This window comes from Capricornis sumatraensis, chromosome 16 (assembly GCF_032405125.1).
Source record: "Capricornis sumatraensis isolate serow.1 chromosome 16, serow.2, whole genome shotgun sequence".
Classification (NCBI taxonomy): Eukaryota; Metazoa; Chordata; class Mammalia; order Artiodactyla; family Bovidae; genus Capricornis; species Capricornis sumatraensis.
In genome coordinates, this window is record NC_091084.1 from 61,655,471 (window position 1) to 61,673,940 (window position 18,470).

General features: G+C 40.7%; 1 protein-coding gene across 1 annotated transcript; it reads left to right on the forward strand.

The window, feature by feature from the left end:
• The first annotated feature begins 383 nt into the window (after positions 1 to 383).
• Positions 384 to 14,564, forward strand: ARL14EP (ARF like GTPase 14 effector protein). The gene is made up of 4 exons (XM_068988887.1): positions 384 to 454; positions 9,926 to 10,415; positions 11,660 to 11,787; positions 13,293 to 14,564. Exons 2-4 carry the CDS (start codon positions 9,990 to 9,992, stop codon positions 13,519 to 13,521), a joined length of 783 nt encoding a protein of 260 aa, XP_068844988.1. The 5' UTR covers positions 384 to 454; positions 9,926 to 9,989; the 3' UTR covers positions 13,522 to 14,564.
• The last annotated feature ends 3,906 nt before the right edge of the window (positions 14,565 to 18,470 follow it).

Genomic DNA, 18,470 nt, shown 5'->3' on the forward strand with positions numbered 1-18,470 from the left:
AGCGCCTTCTTAAGGTGTTTTGAATTCATTCACTTCTCCTTCAGGGATTAGGAGGCTTGAGGTGCAAAGATTCTGCATCACGCACAGACGTAGAACACAACTCAAGTTAGCGGAACTTGCATCCTGGTAAAGGTGACCCGAGGCACCGCCCAATTCCCTACTGTCAAAGAAAAAAAAAAAAAAAATTCCGTCAGCTTCTGAAGCAACTATTGCCTCACCTTGAATCATTCGCCAATTCATGCTGCCCCGCCCTTTCCGCCCCAGAGGCCGCCAAGCTCGGTTCCCCTCTAGGATTCTTTCGGGCTTCTCTTTATGGTAGCGCTGAGCCTCTCTAGCCTCGCTCGCCGTTCTCTCGGTGGTAAACTACAGGAAGTGTTGAAAAGCGCGTACCCAGGCTACTCTCGGAGGCGGCGGGTGTGGTGCACACTGGGTTCGTGGAGCGCTCGAGTTAAAGGTAAACAGGGGCTAGAGGGGAGGGTCTGGGGCATGGAGACTCGTTCCTGGGGGGGGGGGGGGGCCCGGGCCGGCTGAGGGAGGGTCCCAGAGCAGAGGAGGCGTAGCACGTTGGACACGTGAGGGGAATTCTTCAGCTGCGTTCTTGGGGCCTTCCGCGGCCTGCAGCCCTGCAGCGACCCCCTCTTCCTCCAGTCGATCTGCGGCCCCTTATGTCGAAGTCAGGCACGGTTCCTGTCGACTCCGCGGGTTGTCGCCTCTCTTGGGGAGACCTGGAGCCCTCCTAACTTTGACTTAAGGTTTGTCTTATTTAGAGGAGAGCTTTTGTGGCTTAGAACTCCATCCACTGCTTATCTGTCTGCTCTTTGGGTTTTATTTTTTAAATCAGAACCTTCCTAGTCCTAGCTGTTTGGTTGAGGCGGGAAGTCGAATAGTATTCTTTTCTCCATCCCGGTAGTGTTCTTGCCTGGAGAAGCCCAGGGACGGGGGAGCCTGGTGGGCTGCCGTCTATGGGGTCGCACAGAGTCGGACACGACTGAGGCGACTTAGCAGCAGCAGCAGCATGAACGTAATAGGAGCTCATATGCTATATCTGGTGGCTTACAACATTCTCAAACAGCTGGTGAAAATTAGGATAGTTACGCATGCAATGCAGGAGACCCCGGTTGGATTCCCTGGGTTGGGAAAATCCCCTGGAGAAGGGAAAGGCTACCCACTCCAGTATTCTGGCTTGGAGAATTCCATGGGCTGTATACTCAATGGGGTGGCAAAGAGCCTGACACGACTGAGCGACTTTCACTTTTTAAAACTATACTTTTACCTTTACAATCTTGTTCTTAGCAAGACTTCCCATACTTTGTCATTCCTAAAATTTTTAGTTTCCCAGAGGGGAATCATTTATTGAAAAATAGAAAAGATGAAACTTTTAAGTTGCGTGATTGTGGAGTAGGTATTCCCAGGCTCAGTTTTTGGAAGGAAAGAGGTTGGGATTCTAATCAGGCTAAAGAAAGTGTTGCTTGGCAGAAACCGCCTGCCAATGCAGGAGATGCGGGTTGTCTCTAGGTTGGAAGGATCCGTTGGAGAAGAAAATGGCAACCCACTCCAGTAGTCAGCCTGGAAAATCCCATAGACAGAGGAGTCTGTTGAGCTACAGTCCACAGGGTCACAAAAGAGTCTGGATGTGACTAACACAACAGTGTTAAGGACTTTTTAACTGCTCTAATGAGAAGAAGCCTCTAGGGAAGGGTGTGTGGGAGGAATGCCCTCACTGTGCTTGTGACCACAGGATTGAGGTAGGGATAGTTGCATCCCTACCTGAGCATCTGGTTATACTGATTTGGGGGCGATTCAGCCTGCTTCGTGTGAGATTCTGGCAGTTTGAGGAACATGGATTCATTTGAAAGATGTTATCTACTATGTGCCAGTGGTAAAGAGGCTACAGCTGTAACAGGACCCAGATGATTCCTAGCCCTCATGGAGCTTAGTATATACTGGAAAAAACTAACAGGAAAGAAGAAAGCCTGTGATGAGTGCTATAAAAAGGGAAGTCCCTGAACTTCCTTCTAATTTGGGCTTAAGTGATACAGAAAATAACACCATATAGCTCCTGTCTTCCAACAGCTGAGAAGTAATAGAGGCAAAGTTTCAAACAGAGGAAAAAGTATCTGTAACAATAGAATTTGAGTAAGGCATGCCAGAAAGGTGAATATGGGGACACTGTCTTTAAGGATTAATTAGCATTGCCTGGCCTTCTGAGCAAAGAGAACAGTGAAAATGAGAGTCACGCAATCATGTCCGCCGCCTTCCAGGGATCTTCCCAACCCAGGGATGGAACCCAGGTCTCCTGCATTGCAGGAGGATTCTTTACCAGCTGAGCCACCAAGGAAGCCCCAACATGAAGACTTAAAATGTAATAGAAATTTTCAGGTAGTGTAGTTTGGCCTGCAGTCTGTGATATTTGAACAAATAATGCCATGCTAAGTGTCCAGACTTTTGTTTTCTAGGAAGAGGTGAGTGTTTTCCACACATTAGCTTACAATTCAAGATCACAATCACTTAGCCAACATCTGTATTGAGTATTAAGTTAATTGTGGTGGTTGTTCAGTCACTAAGTCTTGTCTGACTCTTATGCACCCCCATGGACTGTAGCCTGCCAGGCTCCTCTGTTCATGGGATTTCCCAGGCAAGAATACTGGAGTAGGTTGCCATTTCCTTCTCCATAGTATTATAATAGTATTAAGTACTGTTAATTAATCTGTTTTTAAAAAATTGAAGTACTGTTAAAAAATTAAAGTACTGTTCATCTCCAAGAGTAGTTAGTACTGCTTGACAGTTTTGACCACATCCAGAATTCAGGTAAAATAAAGAGCTTTACTCATTCTTCTTGGTCTATAAACAATCCCTCAGTTGTTGAATTCGAGGTTTCTGTTCTCTTTGACCTTTAAGGACCCTAGGAGTAGAGACAAATCACAAATGGAGTTTGGAGACCTGAAAGGTTTGCTGAGTTGTTTAAATACGAACACTGTGCAGTATATCAAAGTGTTAGTCGTTCTTGAGATAAAGTGTTAGTCCTCTGCAGCTCTTTGCAACCCCTTGGACTATAGCCTGCCAGGCTCCTTTGTCCATGGGATTTCCCAGACAAGAAGACTGGAGTGGGTTGCCATTTCCTTCTCCAGAGGATCTTACAGACCCATGGATTGAACCTGGGTCTCTCACATTATAGGCAAAATCATTACCACCTGAGCCACCAGGGAAACATTATTGTACAGTATATAAATGGGACTTATTTTAATCCAGTCACCCATGCTATGTGGCGCATTTAATCTCCTTACATTTAAAGTGATTATTGATAGATATGTGTTCAGTTCAGTTCAGTTTGTGACCCCATGAACTGCAGCACAGCAGGCCTCCCTGTCCATCAACAACTCCCAGAGTTTACCATACTCATGTCTATTGAGTCGGTGATGCCATCCAACCATCTCATCCTCTGTCGTCCCTGTCCTCTTCTCCTTCCTCCTTCAATCTTTCCCAGCATCAGGGTCTTTTCAAATGAGTCAGTTCTTCACATCAGGTGGCCAAAGTTTTGGAGCTCCAGCTTCAGCATCAGTTCTTCCAATGAACACACAGAACTGATCTCCTTTAGGATGGACTGGTTGGATCTCCTTGCAGTCCAAGGAAATCTCAAGAATCTTCTCCAACACCACACTTCAAAAGCATCAATTCTTCGGCTCTCAAGCTTGCTTTATAGTCCAACTCTCACATCCATACATGACTACTGGAAAAACCATAGCCTTGACTAGACGGACCTTTGTTGACAAAGTAATGTCTCTACTTTTTAATATGCTTTCTAGGTTGGTCATGACTTCCCTTCCAAGGAGGAAGCATCTTTTAATTTCATGGCTGCAGTCACCATCTGCAGTGATTTTGGAGCCCAAGAAAATAAAAGTCTCTCACAGTTTCCCATCTGTTTATCATGAAGTGATGGGACCAGATGCCATGATCTTCGTTTTCTGAATGTTGAGCTTTAAGCCATCTTTTTCACTCTCCTCTTTCACTTTCATCAAGAGGCTTTTTAGTTCTTGCTTTCTGCCATAAGGGTGGTGTCATCTGCATATCTGAGGTGATTGATATTTCTCCCAGCAATCTTGATTCCAGCTTGTGCTTCTTCCAGCCCAGCGCTTCTCATGATGTACTCTGCATAGAAGTTAAAGAAGCAGGGTGACAGTATACAGCCTTGACATACTGCTTTTCCTATTTGGAACCAGTCTGTTGTTGCATGTCCAGTTCTAACTGTTGCTTCCTGACCTGCATACAGATTTCTCAAGAGGCAGGTCAGGTGGTCTGGTATTCCCATCTCTTTCAGAATTTTCCACAGTTCGTTGTGATCCCCACAGTCAAAGGCTTTGGCATAGTCAATAAAGCAGAAATAGATGTTTTTCTGGAACTCTCTTGCTTTTTCCATGATCCAGCGGATGTTGGCAATTTGATCTCTGGTTCCTCTGCCTTTTCTAAAACCAACTTGAACATCTGGAAGTTCACAGTTCATGTATTGTTGAATCCTGACTTGGAGAATTTTGAGCATTACTTTGCTAGCATTTGAGATGAGTGCAATTGTGCGACAGTTTGAAGATTCTTTGGCATTGCCTTTTTTAGGGATTGGAATGAAAACTGACCTTTTCCATGTACCTATTGCCGTTTTGTTGATTGTTTCTAGTTGTTTTTGTGGTTCTTCTCTTGGTCTTTCCCCTGGTGGTTTGATGATTTGTTTTTTCACTGTTACTTTTGGATTTCTTTCTGTTTTTTGTGTATCTGTTGTAGGTTTGTGGTTACCATAGGTTCATATATATTGACATGTAATAATGACAGATGTGTGCACATATATATATACACATTCACAAGCATGCATGCTAAGTCACTTCAGTCGTGTCGGACTCTGTGCAACCCCGTGGACTATAGCCCACCAGGCTGCTCTGTACATAGGATACTGCACACAAAAACACTGGAGTGGGTTGCCATGCCTTCTTCCAGGGGATCTTCCTGACCCAGGGATCAAACCTGCATCTCCCTCTGGTACCTTAGACTGCAGATACAGTTTCAGAAGTTCTCTGCTCATTTGGCAGCACTTTAGGGTTAGTAAATGATTTCCCTTCATGATAGTGTAGGTGCCCGTTAAACAGCTGCTTTTTTGCTCTGTCCCAGGATGGGCAAGTCTGTGTACAGGCTCCTAAGTGACATTCCTCCCTACTGAAGACCCTTGTTGGGGATGGGTTTCCCATAGATACCATGTCTCTGTCTCTTTTACCCATCTTCTGTATGACCCTTCTGTCACTTGTTCTGCAGCCCTCAGTATTTCTTCAGCAGGAATTGATCTGTGTGTAGGTACAAATTCAGCATGTTCATGTGAAGAGATAAGTTCAGGGTCTTCTACACTGTCATCTTTGACTGGAACCTCCTGAATATTTTAAATGATACTGTGGGCTGTGTTATTGTCTGAAGTTCACTTTATGGTGCCTGGGTCTTGAGATTTAAGACTATTTCACTTAGCCATTTACCCTTCTCTTGGTACCCATTCACGTGTCCTATAGGTAGCATTTGAAGATACTGGGCACAAAAAGTTGACAGTTCCAAGAGGCATGACGTGTGTGTGCACTCTCAGGAGTGTACTCACCCATACCTGAACCTGCTGATTTGCATAGGAAGGGTGAATGGAATTATTATTTTTTTTTTTTAATTAAATAAAAGGTAAATGGGAAAATGCCTTATAAATTGTCCCTATACTGAAAAAAGACATTTTTCATGAAAGGGAAAGATTCTTAACTGTATTTTTAGGTCAACTTTTAAATTTTTTGTTTGGTTAAAGTTCCTCTTAATGTGATTTTTTTTTTCCTATTAACTTGAAGAGTGGTAACAAAGCACAGGCTGTATTAGGGAAACTGGCGTATTAGAACATATTGTCATATCTCCCCTATAGTTTGGGGAAGAAAAAAATGAGTTCCCTAATTATTTCCTGTGTCCCTCTGCTATCGTTAGTGGTAATGATGATTGTGATGGTGCTGCTTTAACCCCTGTAGGAGGCCTGTGATCAGGTCCTAGAGCTCATGGTATTAGGAAAACCTGCTAGCATTGTGGCCTTGTTTGAGGCCACTTCTTCAGTGCACCTAACCTACCTACCTTAGCGTTGGGTAATGGATAGCAAGAGAAAATGCTTAAAACTTCAGGGGATCTAGAAAAGATAAATTTAAATTGTAATGTTTAAAAACCAAACTGGTAGATTAAAAGAACAGATTGGAAATTGCCATTGCAAAGAGTCAGGGTGGGCAAACTGGGTGAAGAGGGGGTCAAAAGGTACAGACTTCCAGCTGTAAATAAGTAGTAGGGATGTGACATCCAGCTTGATGACTAATTAATAATTCTGTACTGCATATTTGAAAGTTGCTGAGGGAGTAGACTTTAAAAGTTCTCATCAAAGAGTGAAATTTGTAACTGTGGTGACAGATATTAACTTAATGTGTTGATCATTTTGCAATATATACAAATATTGTATTGTTTCATTGTACATCTGAAAATAATATAATGTTGTGTCGATACCTCAGTTTTTTAAAAAGGCATATTCCCTGAGCTGTCAGTGTTCACATCATATGAGGAGCAAATATCCAGTACTTGTGTTTACTACCTCAGGTATAGAAGAATGAAGTCTAACAAATCTATATTTACTTCTTTCTCTCTCAGCTCTTCTGGGAGTGCTGTAAAAGTATTGAAAGTTAATCTTAGAATCACAAAACATACTCTGTTTAGTTACTGAGGGAAAGTATTGGCAATTCTAAAGCAAGAGAAAAGTGAGAATGCAGAACTTTTTAAAGAAAGGGTCAAATAATAAAATCCGGAGTTAGTAGGGAGAGAGACTTTATTGAAAGCATTATTGCCAGAGGGGAAAAGAGATTATTGCAGTGGAGAGAATTCTCTGACCAAAAGATTTACCAGCTTCTCAGGGGAGGAGTAAACAGTGCTTGGAACAGAACTGCTTGGTCTGATTGTAGATCCCAGATTGTTTTAGCCTGAGGCCAGCTTTTTCTCTGGAGGGATCCTTTGCTGGCTCTGGCTGAAGTTATACCAAAGTTCAGGGGCCTAGAGGAAGGAGAGAAACTTAAAATATGGTTAGCTGTTATTTTTCCAGTTTTGTTCCAGTTGATTATTTCAGCAAGCAGTTCAGCTAATTACTCATAAATTTATAAATGAGACAATGGGGATTTGGAGGTCCTTTGTTCTGGTCATAGGTAAACAGTGGGATGTTCTTGAGTCTTACAGAAGCCATACAGAGAGTAGGAGGGTTTATTTAGGCAAGGCTTTTCTAGAAACAGGAGTACAGGTCTCAGGTAAAATTTAACTTGTTAAAAGGCATTTTCCTATTTGAAGTGGAAAATAATTAAATGTACAAATAAAATTCATTGACACGTTTATATAGGAAGGCCTTAGGATACTCATTGACTTTCAGGAATTAACAATTCTACATCACTAAGTGTAGTTTGAAAGTACTTACAGACCGATCTCACTTGTACCATAGTGAAATTTTCCTGAGAGAAGGGTAGGGAGGGGAGAGTGGAAAACCAATCTAAATTAATCAGTCTAAATGAACACGATTAGGGCTTATTTGTTATATGGTTTTCATCCAGTCCCATAAGAAGCTGATCTTTTTTTTCCTTCTGTGAGAAATACTAGGTATTGTGCTGGTCCAAGTGACTTGGCTGGAGGAAATTAAATTTTTCCTTTGTTTAACGTATTTTCCATTAAAAAAAGAGGGAGGAAGTAAAATTGTGACTGGGACACTTGTATAAAATCAGTAGTACCTGGTTTTTATTTTCCTTATTAACAAGGGGATTGGTAAGATGTTATAACCAGTTCAAATGATAGAACCAGACACATTTATTGATCAGGAATATTGAAATAAATGAGCAAGTAGAGGCAAAACTGTCTTCTTCCACAGTGGGCCAGGGGAGTCAATTGTACCTCTAACAGAATTTACCAGAATATGGACAAGAATTGTTCTGCATTGCTGTTAGTTATATACAGTTGTCAGGTATAAAAGGCAGTGAAAAACTCAGAGCTCTCGTATAATCGGAATGTGACAACCTGAAGGTTGTACTCTCAACAGTGCAGTTTTCCACTGAAGCCAGGTATTTTTCTCCAAATCTAGTTTTTGAAATTTACAGCTCCCTCTCCCGCTCTCAAATAATCTTCCCTTAAGTATCAGACTTCCTAGAAGGCAAGTGCATGTCTGTGTGTGTTTCTTATTCTTTTCTGATGTACTCTGTAAATATAGAAGATGCTTGGTGAATGTTCTGTTAATTGAATTATCTACAGTAGTGCATCTCAAACTGTAATGTGCTTACGTATCACCTGGGGATTTATTTTTTGAATGCAATTCTAATTCAATGAGTGCATGGGCCTTACTAAGATCTCTTTTTTTCTGATCAGTCCCCGCTGATGCTAGTACTAGTTCATGGACAATAAATAGCAATGTATTTAAGGAAGACGTTGTGCTGTGTTGTGCGGTCGCTTCAGTCGTGTCTGACTCTTTGCCACCCTGTGATGGGTGGTAGCCCGACAGGCTCGTCTGTCCACAGGATTCTCCAGGCAAGAATACTGGAGTGGGTTGCCATGCACTCTTCCAGGGGATCTTCCCAACCCAGGGATGACCCATTTCTCTTAGGTCTGCTGTATTGGTGGGCAGGTTCTTTACCACTCGTGCCACCTGGGAAGCCTTGGCAAACATAGCACCATAATGAAGAGAGCAACATGAGGCTACTAGACGACCACTTGAAGGGGAAAAAAAATACTAATTGTGGGTGACATTGCCAGAGCACAGGCCTAAGTGAGCAAAAGAAACAGTTGCTTGGAAACGAATTCTGAGAACTCATGGTGGAACCTTAGCCTAAGGGAGGGGAAGAGAAGGGAGGACGTTGGGAGTTACTACAGGGGAGAAGTAACCAGAGGGGGCAGGTGTTAGAAAGCAGGCAGCAGCCACTGAAATCACTGCCTGAAATTTTGTGCTTCTTGAGCTAATCTTTTTCTTTTTCATTTTTTAAAGCAATGTTTGAATGTAAAACTGCTTTGATTCAGGTGTGTACACTTATATCATGACAGTTTCACTCAAGTGAATGGTTCCAGTATGCCATTGAGCTTTAAGCAGTGTGAAAAATACATTTTGTACTGCAGCTGGTCTTGTCTTCTTTCAGACAGGGCACTTTAATTTTTTACTGAGGAGGTCTTGTAATTTGTTCATCGGTAGTTCAGCTTTCTTTTAGCAGCATGGAAGAGGTGGGAGATAATGTGGAACTGGCACCAAAGAAAGATCTCTACTTACTGGAAGATGGGGAGGGCGAAGGCACTGTAAATGAGGCTGCCAATAAAATATAAGAGGAAAGCCAGTTAAATTTTAACTTCAGAAAAGCAACAAATGACTTTTTAGCAATATTTGTGATATAATTTAAATTGTTTATGCATTATCTAAAATTCAAATTTAACTGAGCATCCTTTATTTTATCTAATAGTAAATAATTCTACCCTAACAGTGATACCTGAGAGATCCCACACATTGTTCTAATGATAATAGCTTTATAGTAAATAAATGTCTTATTTTGATTTCCTTCAAGATTATCTTGGCTTTCTTGAACCTTTACTCTTCCATAGACCAGATTCCTAAATTCTGGGTGGTGGGGGATTTGTGGAATACCTGATGACATTTTGTCTGGAATCATACTGAATTTATGGATAGAATTGACATGTTTACTATAGTCACACTTGCCATGATTGTTCTCTCATGTTTTTGTAGGCTTTTGGTAAATGTCTTTCTATTCCTTGCTTGCTGAGGGCTTTCTTTTTATTATGCAGGCCTTGAATTTTCTTAAATGCTTTTTCAGCTTCCCAGATAAAATTTTTGCAGCACACATCTGACTCTCTTTAATGTTTTCTCTAGGGTGATCTGCTAGAGAGTGATCTCTAGGCGAAAATCAGAAAGAGGAAATTTACTTGAATCAAGCATGATGGATCCATGTTCAGTTGGAGTCCAGCTTCGGACCACAAATGAGTGCCATAAAACCTATTATACTCGTCATACAGGTTTCAAGACTTTGCAAGAATTGTCATCAAATGACATGCTTCTACTTCAACTGAGAACTGGAATGACACTTTCTGGGAACAATACAATTTGCTTCCATCATGCAAAAGTTTACATCGACAGATTTGAGGATTTGCAGAAGTCATGTTGTGACCCATTTAACATACACAAAAAACTAGCCAAAAAAAATTTACATGTAATTGATTTAGATGATGCCACTTTTCTGAGTGCAAAATTTGGAAGACAGCTTGTACCTGGTTGGAAGCTTTGTCCAAAATGTACACAGATAATCAATGGAAGTGTGGATGTTGATTCTGAAGACCGGCAGAAAAGAAAACCTGACTCAGATGTATGTAGAGTCAATTTTTTCTCCGTTACTTCTACAGTGTAGGGTTTTATTTAATTATAAAGAAATCATTTATATCAGTTCATTACAGTTGGCCCTTAAACAGCACGGGTTTGAACTCTGCAGGTCCACTTATATGTGGATTTCTTTCAGTCAGTACAGTACTATTACAGTCTGTGCTTGGTTGAATCCAAAGACGCAGAGGGCCAACTCTGGGGCTTGAGCAGCAGCCTAGCATTTTGGTATCCAGAACTGACAGTGGAACCAGTTGCACTAGAATATCAAGGGGTGGACTTGAATGCAGTGAATATGAAGTTGAGGAGGTAAAAATAGATGATGTTTTCTAAATATTTGTGTAAACCCAGATTGTATGGTAAAGAGTGTTGGCTTGGGGAAAGAATAATATTCCCTAGACTTTCAAGCGGCAACTCCTAGTGCTAAGACATTCTGGCATTGCCAGAGCTTAACAGTCTTAGCTCTTTTTCTGATATAGAAGTAACTCAGTAGGTTATGCCTGCCAGCAAGGGTTTGAAAGACAGCAGAATGAATTCCCTTTTTATGAAAGACTTGAAAACTGCTGCTCTAAAAGGAACTTCAGAAGTGACTTGAAATAATTGTTTCTTATTTCAGCCTTTCTTTTGACTTTGGCACTATCCCATTCTTATCTGGGTTTTTAAGATGCTTGTGAATTTCCTTTGCATCTAGCTCTGAATTCTTACTTGTTATGGTCAAGGCTAATTTTAGGACTCCCTACTGTCAAAAAGCATACATTTTTACATTGTAAGTATTAAATATCTTAAAACTCTCTTCGTTATTCACATGCCTACATTTAGATTATTTAACCGTTGAGAACAGTTTAAGATTTCATAAAGCTGTCTGGTGTAGAACAAGGAGTGGTAGGTCAAAGGAGGACTTCTCAAGTTTTCTATTTATAAGCAATTTATAATTCTTACTGCTGGCATATTTTTCTCAATTTTCTCCTTTCTATTAATTAATAAACCAAATTAAAAGATAATTAAAATTTTAAATTATATGTAGTGCTTTTGCTTTGTTATCCCCTCAAAGGCATAGCTCCAAGACCCAGTATACATTTTGTTACGTTTGGGCACTAAAACTTTTTTCTTTCTTTTTTGCAAGTTCCAGACTGTCTTCCCGGCTAAGAAGTAATCTAGATTAATGTTAAGTGAAATATCTGTGTATGGTTTGATATTAAGATTTGAGTTAATAATTTGTTAACCTTTATTCAGGGAAGAACTGCTAAAGCTTTGAGGTCATTACAATTTGCAAACCCAGGAAAGCAGACTGAATTTGCTCCAGAAACTGGTAAAAGAGAAAAAAGAAGGCTTACCAAAAATGCAACAGCTGGTTCAGACAGGTACACTATGTGTTGTTTAAGTCATATGTTAACTTGCCTCACATCTGTATTGTTTTCCTATCTTTTTCTTACAAGTTTTAAATTTTCTGGTTAGATAGTTTAAATTTGATAATCTGGAATTAGTAAGAACCCCCAAAGGTCTCATGGAAAATTAAGGTGTTCCCTTCCACTCTAAAAATTTTGTTTCTAAGAAAGTCTCAATGAAGTGAATTTATATAATCTTTTTGGCACAGTAATTAAAATAATTCAAGCATACTATACTTCTTGTAACTAAAATAATTATTTGAAGAGCATTAATACATTGTTTGTATGTCTGCTCTATAGGTGGCAACTAAAACATAAGTCTTAGGAGAATGCAAGGTTGTTTTTTATTTTTTAATGTCTAAAATAGAAATGGGCTTCCCTGGTGGGTCAGTGGTAAAGAATCTGCCTGCAGTGCAGGAACCACAGGAGACATGGGTTTGATCCCTGAGTTGGGGAGATCTGGAGGAGGGCATGGCAGCCCACTCCAGTATTCTTGCGTGGAGAATCCCATGAACGGAGCCTGGCAGGCTGTAGCCCATGGGATGATAAAGGAGCTGGACATGACTGACTGACTTAGCACGCATTTTCTAAGAGAAAGAGTCCTTGTATATAGAATGTCCTCAAGCAAGGATTACTTATGCTTCCCTAGTGGCTCAGACAATAAAGAACCTGCCTGTAATGCAGGAGTCCTGGGTTCAGTCCCTACCTAGGTTGGGAAGATCCCCTGGAGGAGGGCATGGCAACCCACTCCAGTATTCTTGGCTGGAAAATCCCCATTGACCGAGGAGCCTGGCGGGCTGCAGTCCATTGGGTCGCAGAGAGACAGACATGACTGAACTTCAAAGCACAGCAAAATAGAAACAATTTTGGTAACAAGAAAGCTAAATTGTTTAGAATGACTTTTTAAATTGAGCATTTCTAAAATACATATTGACAAATGTTAGTGTAATCATTCAGAATTATTTTTTACACAGGCCATTATTCCATCTGTGAAGGTTTTCCATTGAGTCGTTAGGTGCTTTTAGGCCAGATTTGCTAGTCTATCAAAGAACGAGAAACAGATTAATTGCAGTATAAAAAACAGCTGGATGGTGTACTGTGATAAAAATAAAGCTATGTTCACAAAGCAGTAAAGAGATTGTTGCTAATAAAATGTACCACTATTACCTAGTCTTTTCTTTTCAGTAAGGGATAAATAGTTTTAGCAGCTATATTATTATTTTTGGACACATTTCGCCTGCATTCCTTTGGATATGTTTCAACCCTTTTACAAGAGAGGGCCTTCTCACAAGCAGTTTGTTAACTGTTATTTGTAGAGTAACTTTGAGTCAGGTAAGCCATGTATCAGTTTGGCAGAGTTTCATCTACAATCCAAAACATTTTATCTCCCTTATATTTTTTTAATTACCTTATTGTCAACTAAATATTCAGAAATAAAATATACATGAAGTGTATAACTTGCCTTGTGTTTTGTATTACAGACAAGTGATCCCGGCAAAGAGTAAGGTCTACGATAGCCAGGGTCTCCTGATTTTCAGTGGAATGGACCTCTGTGACTGCCTCGATGAAGACTGCTTAGGCTGTTTCTATGCTTGTCCTGCCTGCGGTTCTACCAAATGTGGTGCCGAATGCCGCTGTGATCGAAAGTGGCTATATGAGCAAATTGAAATAGAAGGAGGAGAAATAATTCATAACAAACATGCTGGATAATTTGTGGTGTCTGATTGTGACCCTTTCTGTATTTCTAAAGTTCTATAATTCTAAGATACATGTTAAAGTTTGTTTTGCCAAATGACACATATGTACTCAGTGTGCACTAACACTGCCTTTTGGGTACTTTAAGAAGAATTATTTGATGTAAATTTAGATGGACTTTTCTATTACTCGGCAGTCAGCTCTTTAAGCCTTTCTGGGTCAATGTAAAAAAGTCATGTATAGGCAGTCCTCTTTACAACTCCCATGTCCATAAATTTCCATGGCACTGATACAGTTAAATAAACCAGTTCCTTAACAGCAGCAGTTCAAATTTCAGTTACTGTGGTATGTTAACTGTGAGTAGTTCCATGAAGTACGAACTTCCTGCTAGCTGTTAAGCTCTCAAATCAGTATGTAACACATGTACTTCAAGATCAGTGACTAGTCAGATTACTTCTCAAATCCTGCTAGTGAATCGTCACTGCACATCTGTTACTCAGTTTGTTCCGACAGCAAAGCACATAGTTGTGTTGTCTCCTTGTCACCCATGTGACCTTTTATGTCGGGAGCTGCATGAGGCATTACTGACAAAATGGAGGCACAGCCCCAACCCCCTCTCCTCATCTCGCAGGCATGGCCCTGGGATGAAGGAGTTAGGCCTTGTGATTCTGACTTGTTCTTTCCTAGTTGGCTGGAAAGAATGTTAAGGTGCTTGAGAGAAGCATGAGAAAGCACAAAGCCGCCTACAGTTGTGCCCAGAAAATAATCTATGAAGTAACCATTGACATTTGTTCAAGGATCATTACAAAGAATGTCCCAGAATGAGCACATAGGCCACAGCTTGAGGCCATGGGAAGGATTGTTGTCTGAGACCTGTTTATGAGGAAAATGTTTATGGCAAAAGAAATTTGTTGAGTTTAGGGTTTAGGAATAATTAAGAATAGCTAGAAGCCTTTTTAGGAGATAGTGATCTTAAGATGCTAGGGGCAGACAACTTAGAAAGATAAGAAACTGAGAAATGTAGCATGAGTTAAACTGTAATCACAAGTACAGTAAATCTGGGTGGAGGACACTAAAAACCTAATGCTTTTGTCAAAGTATAAAACAGAACCTGAAGCTTGAAATAAACATGTTCAGCTCAGTCATGTCCGACTCTTTGCGACCCCATGAACCGTAGCACGCCAGGTCTCCCTGTCCATCACCAACTCCCAGAGTTCACTCAGGTTCACGTCCATCGAGTCAGTGATGCGATCCAGCCATCTCATCCTCTGTTGTCCCCTTTTCCTGCCCCCAATCCCTCCCAGCATCAAAGTCTTTTCCAATGAGTCAATGAGGTGGACAAAGTACTGGAGTTTCAGTTTCAGCTTCAGCTTCATTCCTTCCAAAGAAATCCCAGGGCTGATCTCCTTCAGAATGGACTGGTTGGATCTCCTTGCAGTCCAATGGACTCTCAAGAGTCTTCTCCAACACCACAGTTCAAAAGCATCAATTCTTCCACGCTCAGCCTTCTTCACAGTCCAACTCTCACATCCATACATGACCACAGGAAGAACCATAGCCTTGGCTAGACATACCTTAGTCGGCAAAGTAATGTCTCTGCTTTTGAATATGCTATCTGGGTTGGTCATAACTTTTCTTCCAAGGAGTAAGCGTCTTTTAATTTCATGGCTGCAGTCACCATCTGCAGCGATTTTGGAGCCCCCCAAAATAAAGTCTGACACTTGTTTCCCCGTCTATTTCCCATGAAGTGATGGGACCAGTGCCATGATCTTTGTTTTCTGAATGTTGAGCTTGAAGCCAACTTTTTCACTTTCATCAAGAGGCTTTTTAGTTCCTCTTTACTTTCTGCCATAGGGTGGTGTCATCTGCATATCTGAGGCTATTGATATTTCTCCTGGCAATCTTGATTCCAGCTTCTGTTTATTCCAGTCCAACGTTTCTCCTGATGTACTCTGCATGTAAGTTAAATAAGCAGGTTGACAATATACAGCCTTGATGTACTCCTTTTCCTATTTAGAACCAGTCTTGTTCCATGTCCAGTTCTAACTTGCTTCCTGACTTGCATACAGGTTTCTCAAGAGGCAGGTCAGGTGGTCTGGTATTCCCATCTCTTGAAGAATTTTCCACAGTTCGTTGCAATCCCCACAGTCAAAGGCTTTGGCATACTCAATAAAGCAGAAATAGATGTTTTTCTGGAACTCTCTTGCTTTTTCGATGATCCAGCGGATGTTGGCAATTTGATCTCTGGTTTCTCTGCCTTTTCTAAAACCAGCTTGAACATATGGAAGTTCACGGTTCACGTATTGCTGAAGCCTGGCTGGGAGAATTTTGAGCATTACTAGCATGTGAGGTGAGTGCAATTGTGTGGTAGTTTGAGCATTCTTTGGCATTGCCTTTCTTTGGAATTGGAATGAAAACTGACCTTTTCCAGTCCTGTGGCCACTGCTGAGTTTTCCAAATTTCCTGGCATATTGAGTGCAGCACTTTCACAGCAGCATCTTTCAGGATTTGAAATAGCTCAACTGGAATGCCATCACCTCCATTAGCTTTGTTCACAGTGATGCTTTCTAAGGCCCACTTGACTTCACACTCCAGGATGTCTGGCTCTAGATGAGTGATCACACCATCGGGATTATCTGGGTCATGAAGATCTTTTTTGTACAGTTCTTCTGTGTATTCTTGCCACCTCTTCTTAATATCTTCTGCTTCTGTTAGGTCCATACCATTTCTGTCCTTTATCGAGCCCATCTTTGCATGAAATGTTCCCTTGGTATCTCTAATTTTCTTGAAGAGATCTCTAGTCTTTCCCATTCTATTCTTTTCCTCTATTTCTTTGCATTGATAGCTGAAGAAGGCTTTCTTATCTCTTCTTGCTGTTCTTTGGAATTCTGCATTCAGATGCTTATATCTTTCCTTTTCTCCTTTGCTTTTCGCCTCTCTTCTTTTCACAGCTATTTGTAAGGCCTCCCCAGACAGCCATTTTGCTTTCTTGCATTTCTTTTCCATGGGGATGGTCTTGATCCCTGTCTCCTGTACAATGTCACGAACCTCAGTCCATAGTTCATCAGGCACTCTATCTATCAGATCTAGGCCCTTAAATCTATTTCTCATTTCCACTGCATAATCATAAGGGATTTGATTTAGGTCATACCTGAATGGTCTAGCGGTTTTCCCTACTTTCTTCAATTTGAGTCTGAATCTGGCAATAAGGAGTTCATGATCTGAGCCACAGTCAGCTCCTGGTCTTGTTTTTGTTGACTGTATAGAGCTTCTCCATCTTTGGCTGTAAAGGACATAATCAATCTGATTTCGGTGTTGACCATCTGGTGATGTCCATGTGTAGAGTCTTCTCTTGAGTCATTGGAAGAGGGTGTTTGCTATGACCAGTGCATTTTCTTGGCAAAACTCTATTAGTCTTTGCCCTGCTTCATTCCACATTCCAAGGCCAAATTTGCCTGTTCCTTCAGGTGTTTCTTGACTTCCTGCTTTTGCATTCCAGTCCCCTATAATGAAAAAGACATCTTTTTTAGGTGTAAATAAACATGCAGTTCCATACTATGAGTCAGAGACTACATCATCCCCTGCCGACACTGCTCACCCCTTCAGGCTGATTCCCTGAAAAACGGGTAATCAGAAATGGCCAACAGAGACAAAATTGCAGTCAAGAAATGAAAATGATAAAGCTGGAGGTGAGACATGAATAGATGGGGTTACAGAAGGAATCACTGATCAATGGGAATGTTGCCAGTGCTGCTACGCTAGAGCCTCTAGATGTATAGCTGGAGGAGCTTAGTGCAAGCAGACGTGTCATAAATGAGCAGGGTTGTGATGAAAAGGCTGAGCATGTCCCAGAGGAAATCATGGTAACAAACTTCACATTAAAGGAGATTCCAGAGGTCCTTCCCAACATTTAAAACACAAACAATAACATAGTGGAAGCTAAACTTCCACACAGAAGTACAAAAATTTGCAGTGGTATAGAAAAGATGCTTACCCAGTGTCATAAGTTACTTAACAAAAAGGCAAGTATGAGTATTCTTGATTAGTTTTTTACAATGAAATAGCACTTTAATTCTCAGTGTTTCCGGTGTTTTAAATTACAGTATACTGTTACATTTTTTTCATTCTTTTATAACTGACACCTTTTAATATTTTGACATTTTTTTCAAGGTCACACAATGGTAATTCTCTCCATTAATTATTAAGATTATTTTGGTTAACACTAGCACCCATGCAAGGCAAAGACTGCCTATAGGTGAGAATAGTACGTACTTCAGGAAAAATTTGATATATCTGAGTAGTTGAACTATTTTAGAAATAATCTCCATTCCATAAACTCCATAATTCCATAAGTGCTAAAATACATCATTTCTTCTCCTCACTTACTCTTTTTAAAAAACGTTTTAATACTGTAAACTTTTCATTACTTAGACTGTGTTCTTGGTGAAAATTTGTCCTTGGTGGCAAAAATCTATTTCTGTGTGTAAAGCATGGATATATATGCAACATTTAAACAGATATACCTTATATTAGGCTTCCCAGGTGGCACAATGGTAAAGAATCCGCCTGCCCATGCAGGAGATGCAAGAGACTCGAGTTCAGTCGCTGGGTTGAGAAGACCCCCTGGAGGAGGAAATGGCAACCCACTCCAGTATTCTTGCCTGGGAAAATTCCACAGAGAAGCCTAGCAGGATACGTTCCATGGGGTCACAAAGAGGCAGACATAACTGAGCATGCACGCACATGCACATACATTTTATCTGTGGTGGTTAATAGGATGTTGACTAGGATTAAAAGGACTAAAAACAGCTCCCTAATGGAGCACTAATGAAGAAAGGTGGAGAAACAGTCGTTGAGATAGAGGATAAATTATAAGACGTCTACCTATCAATCTGTCTAAAATCTTACTGTCTAGACATGTTTTCTGAACTAGGTTTTTGTTTTATTTTCCCTAAAGATAGTAC